This window comes from Miniopterus schreibersii (assembly GCF_964146895.1).
Source record: "Miniopterus schreibersii genome assembly, chromosome: 10".
Classification (NCBI taxonomy): domain Eukaryota; kingdom Metazoa; phylum Chordata; class Mammalia; order Chiroptera; family Miniopteridae; genus Miniopterus; species Miniopterus schreibersii.
This window is the reverse complement of record NC_138110.1, coordinates 23,065,947-23,076,590: the sequence shown is the minus strand read 5'-3', so window position 1 is coordinate 23,076,590 and position 10,644 is coordinate 23,065,947. Positions and strand designations below refer to the sequence as shown.

The 10,644-nt window shown below is 39.2% G+C and overlaps 1 protein-coding gene across 1 annotated transcript; it reads right to left on the bottom strand.

Annotated features, from left to right (window-relative positions):
• Positions 1–638: 638 nt before the first annotated feature.
• ATP5F1A (ATP synthase F1 subunit alpha) lies at positions 639–9,153 on the bottom strand. The gene is made up of 12 exons (XM_081148168.1): positions 8,850–9,153; positions 7,266–7,344; positions 6,378–6,547; positions 4,116–4,289; positions 3,862–4,028; positions 3,471–3,619; positions 2,974–3,125; positions 2,638–2,862; positions 2,012–2,119; positions 1,739–1,883; positions 993–1,143; positions 639–864 (listed from the first exon to the last, which is right to left on the bottom strand). The coding sequence occupies exons 1-12, from the start codon at positions 8,907–8,909 to the stop codon at positions 783–785; spliced, it is 1,662 nt and encodes a 553-aa protein (XP_081004294.1). The 5' UTR covers positions 8,910–9,153; the 3' UTR covers positions 639–782.
• Between the last annotated feature and the right edge of the window lie 1,491 nt (positions 9,154–10,644).

Genomic DNA, 10,644 nt, shown 5'->3' with positions numbered 1-10,644 from the left:
GATAAAAAAAAAAAAAAAAGTACATTAACAAGCTATACAGTAAGATATTGATAAATGTTCACAATGCAATTTGTTCTGATCTCTCCCTTCTCAAATTTTTTTGTTTAATCCTCACCGAAGGATACTTTTTCATTGCTTTTCAGAGAGGGAGAGGAGAAAAACATCGATGTGAGAGACACATCAATTGGTTGCCTCCCACACCAGCATGTGCCCTGCCGGGGATGGAGTCTGCAACAGAGATACATGCCCTTCAGTTCGAGGGCTGATGCTCTAACCTGAGAAAACCAGCTAGGGCTCCCTTCTCAATTTTTGTCCCAGTCTTTCATACTTCACTCGGCATTTTTTAAACTTCCTTGAAATTTTTCGACATCCCATTCTTTTCGTTTCCAGTAATTTTTTATGCAGAGAAGCCAATGAGGCTCCTCAACATTACCAAATGTGAACTTTGCCACCGATATCCAGTTAATGAATTTCTCTGTAATCAAATACAAAGCACTCTAGAATCTTGCGAAGAACTTAGCTGTGAATTATCTAAGCCCACTCAGATTAACAGTCAAGTAAAATAAGCTACAAAGCAATGTTTACCAATTCCTCACAGTAATCTCAGCTGTTTTAAAGGAATCACTCAAACTACAGGAAACCACCAAGCAATATGGAACTTTTATTTTTAAGGTGATTTCTGTACATCTGGAGTATGAGAGTAATCCTTTTACAAATGGAACCGATTACTAGAAGAAACAATGACAAAACCAAACTGGCATTTGACGTGAATCCACAGGAGTTTAAGCTTCAAATCCAGCCAAGAAGTTTGTTACAATTTCTTTCAGCTTTGCATCTGACTGTTCAGAGATCTTTCCATCAGCCCTATTTGGAAATAAAAGCATATCATCAGTTCTGACCTGGACAAAAATTCAATGCCTAGGCTAACTACAAAATACAAAAGAATTTTAGCAGGGCTTTGCTAAAAAAGAGGCCATCAATTGTGTTCAAACCTGATATTGCCCAACAGGGCTTGATGTTGGCTGATAACATGAGACAAGAAAGCATTCTCAAACTTTGTGATCTTGCTGGGCTCCAGTTTATCAAGATACCCCCTTACACCGGCATAAATAACAGCCACTTGCTCTTCAATAGCCATGGGAGCTGAAAAAAAACAAAAGGATGACAGTAAGTTATTCAAATAAACACCATGTTACCAAAGTCAGAGAAACTTACTTTTTCCTCCATTAACATGTCTCTTCCTATCACCTATTTTCAGATTCTCAGTAAGAAACTCCATCCCACCTCCCTCCCCAGGAAACTATTTTTCTTACATTTGCAATCCCTAAAGTATAATATTAGGGCATATTCCATATGCACTATTTATCATCTGGCAGTGTTTATACTGTTTTGGGTATAAATAATTTGCTGCAATATTATAACAAGATAAATGCATACTAACATTCTTTAAAATACACCACCAAATTCTACACTCAATATAGTGGGGCGGGGAGAGCATCTAATAAGTCTTAATTCCACCAAATTATTAAATATATTTAGTAAGTTTTGCTGGTTATCAAGTTTGTAGCATTTACACTTAAATGGTAAGAACTGTCTGTACTTTGATTAAATAAGATGGGCATCAACTGCATTCAAAAGGCAGTACCTCTCATTAAAAACAACAGCACATATTACAGCTTGTAGGAAGCTATGTGATATTCCCACACAGTACAAACTTGACTAAATAAAGAGAACTCACAATACTGTCCTTGCTTCAGCAGCTCAGTCAGACGCACACCACGACTCAAGAGCTGTTGAGTGGCAGCATCGAGATCAGAACCGAACTGAGCAAAAGCAGCAACCTCACGATACTGAGCCAATTCCAGCTTCATGGTACCTGCCACCTGAAATATAAAATTGGTTAACTCCTACAATACAAAAATACTAAACTCAATGACACAGAAGCACTATATAAATACACTCTGAATTTAAACCCAATGATACCTCTCCTCAACAAAGTGATGCAAATTACCTGCTTCATGGCCCTGGTTTGAGCAGCAGATCCAACACGGGACACAGACAAACCAACGTTAATGGCAGGGCGAATGCCTTTGTAGAACAATTCTGTTTCCAAGAAGATCTACAATGTAAGGAGAATACGCATGCTAGCAAACTTAAAGAAATCAACATTTCAAAACTAAGACACTGCTAAAAAACTGAAGCCCAAAAACACTGAGGAGGAATGCGCAATGATTTCTTATGGTAAATAGCCCCACAACTCTTTCACAACCAAAATCAACCTACATATTTCATTGCTGAGATTAGGAGATGTGCATGACATGAAAAAAAGGTAACATTTTATTAAAATATATACAGATGAAGTGATATGAGCTCTAGGATTTGCTCAAAATTATCTAGGGGGAAGAATAACAGGGGTAAAAATGAAGCAAGAACAAAGTACTCTATATCATAAATTGATAAATAGGTGAAACATACAGTGTTTTGCTATACTATCCTCTTTACTTTTGCACACATTTGAAATTTTCTGTAATAAAAAATTAAAAAGCTTTTAACAATTCAGTTCATAACCACTATTCTCAACCAATGCCTTGGAATCATCCTCAGTTTTTACATTTATATTAAACATAAAAATGATACCTGTCCATCGGTGATGGAAATGACATTTGTTGGAATGTAAGCAGACACATCACCAGCTTGTGTTTCTATGACTGGTAAAGCAGTCAAGGAGCCACCACCAAAAGAATCATTCATTTTGGCTGCTCTCTCTAGCAGACGGGAGTGTAGGTAGAACACATCACCAGGATAGGCCTCACGACCGGGGGGTCGGCGTAGCAGCAAAGACATCTGACGATAAGCAACAGCCTACAGTACAGAAAAGGGTTATAAAATCCATCTATTAGACAGAAGCTACATTTGGTCAACTTTCACTATAGTACAAACATACAAAGAGAGTCTAAAAATACATCTCTTGACCTGTTTGGATAAGTCGTCATAGATGATCAAAGCATGTTTGCCATTATCCCTAAAATATTCTCCCATAGAACAGCCAGAATAAGGAGCCAGGTACTGAAGTGGGGCAGCATCAGAAGCAGTAGCTGAAACCACAATGGTGTACTTCATGGCATCTGAGGAGAAAATAGATTTTAAGTTTTACACGGTTGTCAATACTGTTATTTTTAAATTAGAGGCTATTGTAATGAAAATTATCTAAATGCTTTACTACTAAGTGATTTCCTACTAAGATTAATCAAACAGCTTCTACTTTAAAGAAATTGATAAAAGCTTAAAATTTATTGTTGTTTTATGCCAGTTTTTACGTACTGTTTTTCTTTTACCTATTAATTACATTGATAGTTAAGTCCATTAAGGAGTAATTAAAATCAGCTTTCATTAAAAGTATACACTATTCTAAGATTGGCAGCTATAGGACTCCCAGGTAACAGCAATGGGACTAAAGTTCTTTTAAATACCTGCATCTGTAAGTCTCTTCACCAACTGGGCAACAGTGGATCTCTTCTGACCAATAGCAACATAGATACAGTATAACTTCTTCTTTTCATCAGTTCCATCATTGAAACGTTTCTGGTTAATGATTGTGTCAATAGCAATTGATGTTTTGCTTTAAAAAGCAAAAGTAAACATAAAAACATAAATCAAAGAAACACATTAATCAAACATAAGTAAACAAATTAACTAAATATTTCAAAGAACTTCACAATTAAAACTTCACTACGACTAATCCACATATCACATTCTTTTCTCCCCATTATATCCAAAGCATCTATCATTCCAATGCTACAAAGTAATCTTTTCATAGAGTCAATTTTAGTTAGAACTTTGAACAAGCTACTGAGTCTTTACCCAGTCTGTCGGTCACCAATAATCAGCTCACGCTGACCACGACCAATTGGCACCAAGCTATCCACAGCCTTAATGCCAGTCTGCATTGGTTCCCGCACAGAGATTCGAGGAATGATCCCAGGGGCTTTCAAGCCAACTCGCCTACGGGTCTTGGAACCAATTGGACCCTGTTAAACAATAAAAAGAAATCTCAGAACAATCAGTGTTCATATTTGTTAAAAACTACAACCACATTTAATGAATGATAAACCTACCTTTCCATCAATGGCATTACCAAGGGCATCTACTACACGGCCCAGCAGCTCCTCACCAACGGGAACATCCACAATGGCTCCTGTTCGCTTCACAATATCTCCTTCCTTAATCAGTTTATCATTTCCAAACACGACAACACCAACATTGTCGGGTTCCAAGTTCAGAGACATACCCTACATAAAAGACAATTGACCACCAGTGAACTCGAGTGGCTCTTCTCCCCACACACCAACACTACATGATATGAAAAACAGCTAGGGGGGAAAAGGCAGTATTGTCCTTTAGATCTGGTTTACTCCTAAGTATTTTTCTAGTAAATAATCTTCTTTGGTTAAAACTTTTAAAATAGTGCCTGACCAGAGAGTTTAGTTGGTTAGAGCATCATCCCAATATGCCAAGATTGCAGGCTCGATCCCCAGTCAGGGGACATATATAGGAATCAAACAACAAATGCATAAATAAGTGGAACAATAAATTAATGTTTCTCTCTCTAAAAACCAATAAATATTGTTTAAAGACTTTTAAAATAGCAACATGTTCCCTTGACTAATCTTAGAATAACATTATCAACCTAACAAGCTTCTTATCATATACTCAGAGTACATAGAAGCAAAGAAACTGAACATGTTAAGCTTTTTCTACTGCATTTCCTTTGACCATGTTTGAGCTGAGTGATCAATATGAAATAAAGTGATGAAAAACAACTGAAAAATTTAAGACATACTTGATTTGCATCTTTTGATCTGTAAGAAGCTCTATAAACAGTTTAATTATCTACTGAGAATCTCTACTTGTCAGGTTAATAGAAAGTGAAATTAATTAAAAGCTACCCAATCAAGATCAAATTTTCGTAATATAATAGTACTGGGTCATCTCTTATCATTATAACCATATTTCAAAATGGTAAGATTTTGCCAAGCCGGGCGTGGCTCAGCAGTTGAGCCTCAACCTAGGATCCAGGAGATCACAGTTCATTTCCTGGTAAGGGCACATGCACAGGTTGCAGGCTCGATCCCCAGTCAGGGCATGCAGGAGGCGGCCAATCAATGACTCTCTCATCATTGATGTGTCTCTCTCTCTCGCTCCCCCTTCCTCTCTCTGAAATCAATAAAGATATACTAAAAAAAAATTTTTTAAAAGGTAAGATTTTTAGTCCCTATGTTATGACTAAAACAAAAAGTATATTCCAGAAACTCTGTCTGGACAGTAATGAAAGATCTGGAGAAGTACTTAAAATACAAAGGAATATCAGAGTATCACTGGAGGTACTGAATATTTAGTCAAAATCGCTGACTTCAATATAACAGTCACTAACCACATGTGGCTTCTTAAACTCAAATTCTTAAAATTTGGTCCCTTAGTCACACGAGCCATCTTTTACATGCTCAATGGTCTCATACATATACTAGTTAACATATTAAACAGCACAGGCACAGAATATTTCTATCATTGCAGAAAGTTCTATTGGAATGGACCAACTCTTAAAAGCTAAAAGGAGACTCAAGAGTTCATCTATTTCAGCCTAACCTTTCAAAGGCATAACATATACACACTGAAGATAAAAGAGGTTGAATTTTTAATATTTTCAACAATAAAGATAAATTAAAAAAAAATTTTAGTCAAGGTTTTACAGATACTGATAAAACTTTCGGCTCTACAATTAGTCTTCCACATTAAGCGGCTCTTTTTCTATATCCAGATACTAGCAAGAGGACCAAGTTGATCCTTTCCCCTGTGTACTTAGTAGATAATCCTACTGCCCCTGGTCCATCTAGTATCAGGCTCTGCTTTCCTCAGAGAACCCATGAATCCTACTACTTTTACTTCTCGTCCCACTGGCCAACTAGGTTCAACCTAACGGAAAGAAGTGAACTTGTATCATCAGAGAGCTTATGACAGTCACACCAGTAACTCACCTCTACCAATCATAGATCTACTCTTACTAGAAATACAAAGTCAATGACTTTGAACTTTCCACCAGAAATGAATTTAATGCAAGTTATCAAACGCTTTTGTATAAGATGATCTTAACAGCTTACAAAGGACGAACTTGAACTTCTCAGAATTTGGTTGAAGATTTACTAAAGTATATATTTAGGAGCTAATGTCTACAACTTATGTGTAAATCAAGTCTCTAGAGTAAAAACCCTTAAATTAATTTTCTCAATCTATTTGAAACCACAAAAACCCTAAAAGCCTAAATGAATAACTAAGTGAAGACTCCAAACCCTGAAACAGCAAAATATCATTTTATAACTTACCTTCAAGCCTGAAGAAAACTCTACCATTTCTTCTGCTTGAACATTCCTCAGCCCATGTACTCGGGCAATACCATCTCCAATACTTAAGACACGCCCAGTCTCCTCAAGGTCAACAGAGGTATCGGCTCCAAGAATCCGCTCTTCAAGAATAGAGGACATCTCAGCAGTGCCTATTGAGAGAGGACAATTCCATTACAAAAAATAATCTGGTCCCAGTTTCTTTTCAAAACCTATTTGCCTAGCAACATAAATACTAGTATTGTGATCAAAATAATCAAATTATATTCCAAAATGCAACACATACAGTTCTATTCAAAAAAGCTTGACATCTACCACTCTGAAAACAAACCAAGTGACTGAAACTTCATAAGACAGTTAAGAAGCTAATAAAATTAAGCAATATCCTTAAAATATTTTCTATTTTCTACTTCTTTGATTCATATGCTTACCTCCCCACTTCTATATAGAATTTGCAATGTGCAAATTCATAGATTAGCAGCTACTGCCTCTGAAAAACACAGAGGTAAAAACTGTCTACTTTTTGTAATATTTTTTAGAAGAGGAAAAAACTCTCATAGATCAGAAAGTATGCCCACCACCTGACATATGTGCATTCTGTTTCCACTCAAGGGTACATTATCAGAACAAAGAAGCTGTACTAACGTCAAAAGAGAAATACGCAACTGTAGTTCATTTCACTACGAAAAGCAAACCTACCAAGACAGGACTAAATGGCACACTGTGGGTTAAGAATCTGAGGTTCTGCAGTAACTAAAATTGAGAGAAAAAATTAACAAATGGGGGAAAATCCTGCAACAACTATATAACTTATTTTTCATTTAACGATAAGGTAGCAGGTGTGGTGTAGATTTAGAAATAATGACTTACCAGTCTTCTGAAGACAAGTGTTAGAGGCATGGAGATTCCTTGCGGCAATAAAGGATGATCCCAAAGTATTTTTGGAGACCTAAGACAAAGACATTTTTTTTTAATCTGATTTATAAAAATCCTTTATAAAACTGGCAAGCTTGGATGTTGGCCTAGTTTGATCAAGTTACCTGCTAAAATATTAATTATACTCACAATATCTTACTTAAAATTGTAAGACTATTAATAAGATGAGAAAATACATTTTGATATGTAAAAACTTATTTGCAGTTTCTGGTACACTGTAAGTACAAGCAACAGTTAACAGAGTATCTTTCCCTTTAAAGGCATCAGGTACTATTATTTTGACCTTAGAGGTTTATTTCATTTGATTTCTATAAATTGTCAATAATATAAACTGCTTCCTAGAAGGAGCAAATCTCAATAAATTACCTATTTAAAAAAACTAGCAAACAAAAAACTGTCAATGTTGGAATTTGACTAGAAATTAAGAGATATGGCATATGCAATTTTTTTTAACTGCCTTCAACAAAACCTGCATCAATCTGGACCCCTCCTTCTCCTTCAGATTTTAATGCTGTGATTGGTCACGATCCATTCTGAAGTGTCTATAGGACCTGGATGAAATCGTTGACAATGCCTTTTGATAAAAGAAACCCAATATGCTACCAGCGGTTGTGTTAGGGAAGTAAAATGGCCAGTCTATTTCACCTTTCAAACTGACACTACTTTTACGACGGAGAAAATAAGTAAATGTAAAAACGCTTACATAGGATTTAAGGGTTACGTTCTTAACTTCGAGATAAGTAATGAAGGACATTGACCTTTACAGGCATTTTCCAGCCTATGTTCTATTTTCCTTGCGTTCTCAATCACTGTCTAACAATTCCACAAGGACGGAATCTTAAAACGTGTCGAAGTACCACAGAGCAAACCCTTCTGCTAGATTTGGACAATTTAGAAGCCAGCTTCACTGCTGTCACGGTATCCGCTACATGAAATGCATACTTGCACCTGCTCTGTGTTTTCACAATCGTCTCAGTATTCAGCACGAACAGGTCGCCGAAGTATTCAGAAAACCAGCTTCATGTTTTGCTCTCCTCTGAACTGACCTTCGGGCAGAGGTGCAATGCCGGGGCCCGCTGACCTTCATATGTCAGGCTTCCCCAGCTCACTCTGACCTTCAGCGAGGGAGTCCCGGAGAACCCGCGGGGCCGGGCCTCGCGTGTCCGAGCAGGCTTCATACATCTAACACCCAAGCCCTGACCTTCACCCAAGGCCCCGCGTGAGCCGCTCTCAACCAAAGACCGGAATCCTCCTGAGGCCCCATCTCTGGAGAACACGAAGGTCACTGTTTTCCCTGCACCACCCTGCGCCATGCCGCACGGATGGCGAACACAAAGGCCCTTCCGCCGCCAGCCCGGCCGAGTAAGGCCCGGCTGGAGCTGCCAGCAATGCAAGATGGCGGCGCCTGCCACAGCCCCTCAGCCTCCTTGCAGAAAGAGCTCCCGAGCCAGCGCACCATCACCAACCCGCTGCTGCCCCCACCGGGCCACCTTCCTCCCGCCGGTGCCCCGCGCTCACCAGCCCGGCCCGCCGAGGGAGGGCGCGGGCCACGGCCGCGGCGACGCGCACAGACAACATTCTTGCAGCTCCTCGGTAGCTCCTCTGCAGCCGCAGCCTCGGACTGACTGGGACAAAATGGCTGAGCGGCGAGGAAGGTCAAGGCAGCCAGCCCACCTGACCCGGAAGTACCGCCCCTCACTTTCACCTCCCGGATATAAATCTGCCTTTTGCGAAGTGGGGAGTTTTACCTTTTTTTTTTTTTTTAAAGTGTTATTTTTAGATTTAAACTTAAAAAATGAATGAGTAGACCTTTGCCAGCTTCCTCCCAGGCATTGGTTACACATTTACTTTGGTCTTTCCAGTTGACCTTGTGGCTGCCCGGGGCGACCACGTGGGTAGCAGAAGCAGTTATGAAGCAGTTCCCTGGCCATGTTGTGGTAGGAGGTGATGGTGGCATCCCCCTGCCCAGTGCGAGGTGTTGTTGACACCCCGTCTGAGGGCCCGGCAGGTAGGTTGACCCTGAGGCGGGTTGGTGGTGTCCGGTCTGAGACTACGGCTACTAAACAGTTTTCTGCAAAAAAGGGGTGATCCTTAGAGCAATGGGGTTCCACCCCTGACCCTCTCTGTGGAAAATTTTGACAAGCACCCTGTGGAGGAAAAAGGGGCCACACACTAAACCTGAGAAGCTCAGGGGAGGCCTGCATGGGCAGCCTTACAAACTCAGAGACCAAAAGTAACCACAGAGGATGGTATGAAATTAAAATTTCTTAACTAAAAGAGAGTCATGTCTGGTAGTCCTGTCCTAGGCTGCTAGCTTCCTTGACAAGGGTCAATCTTTACCTTAACTGAGAATGTCTACCATCTTTTTTTTTTTTTTTTTTTTAATATAAACATGTTAACATATTATTGATTTTGGAGAAAGAGGAAGGAAGAGAGAGAAAAACATTGATGTGAGAGCGGAGCATCCATGCTGCCTCCTGGGGATGAAGCTGCAGCCTGGCCATGTGCCCTGATCTGAATGGAACTGGCAACCTCTCTGTGCATGGGACAACGCTCAACCAACTGAGCCACACCAGCCAGGGCTCTTCTGTCTTTTTGCATTTAAGATAATATACCTTTGGAAGATCTAAGTACAGTAATTCCCTTTTCCAGACCCCCCTCAGGGCACAATCTCCAAACTGCCCAGAGACCACAAATCCTCTCATGCTTATCATTAGCATGTTAATTGGTTTTTTTCTAATTTTTTAAATTAATTTTTTAATTTTTTAATTTAAATTTATCTTTATTGTTGAAAGTATTAGAGATGTCCCCTTCCCCCCATTGACCTCCTCCACCCCTCCCCCAAGCCTGTTAACTGTTAACTATCCTATACCCACCTGTATAAAAGAAATATGTGTCTATTCCTTTTACTTTTTATCCAATCCCAGAGATTTCCCCCTTTGCTTTCTCCCACTTCCCTAATCGATCGCAAATTAATTTCATATAACCCCCTTACATCTTTCCCTTTGACTCTGAAGTATAAAATAAGTGGTAAAACTGCCATTTTCTGGAACATTTTCTCAATCCATTGAGATTTTGCTTCCTGGCAGTTGTTGTCAGTTTAGCTCAAATACACTCATAAAAATTCTTACAGGTTTGGACATTTCTTAATGTTGGTAACCCACACCAAAATGCACTCAAGTTGGAGAATCCAGTTTTTCTGAATCCTGTCTTTGACTTAGAGGAAATTATTTTAACATTGTAAAAGGGGAGTTCCAGTAGAGTGGTTGCCAAGAATGGTCCAGAATCAGTAGTCTCACTCCAGACTAGACTA

Bases quoted from the DNA above. Each gene is read 5' to 3' on its own strand.
- ATP5F1A (XM_081148168.1), bottom strand. From the start codon at position 8,909: ATGTTGTCTGTGCGCGTCGCCGCGGCCGTGGCCCGCGCCCTCCCTCGG. The intron at 6,548-7,265 runs GTAAGTCATTAT...CTCTCTCAATAG, and splicing joins CACTTGTCTTCAGAAGACTG to GCACTGCTGAGATGTCCTCT. The intron at 865-992 runs GTTTGAACACAA...ATTTCCAAATAG, and splicing joins GCCCTGTTGGGCAATATCAG to GGCTGATGGAAAGATCTCTG.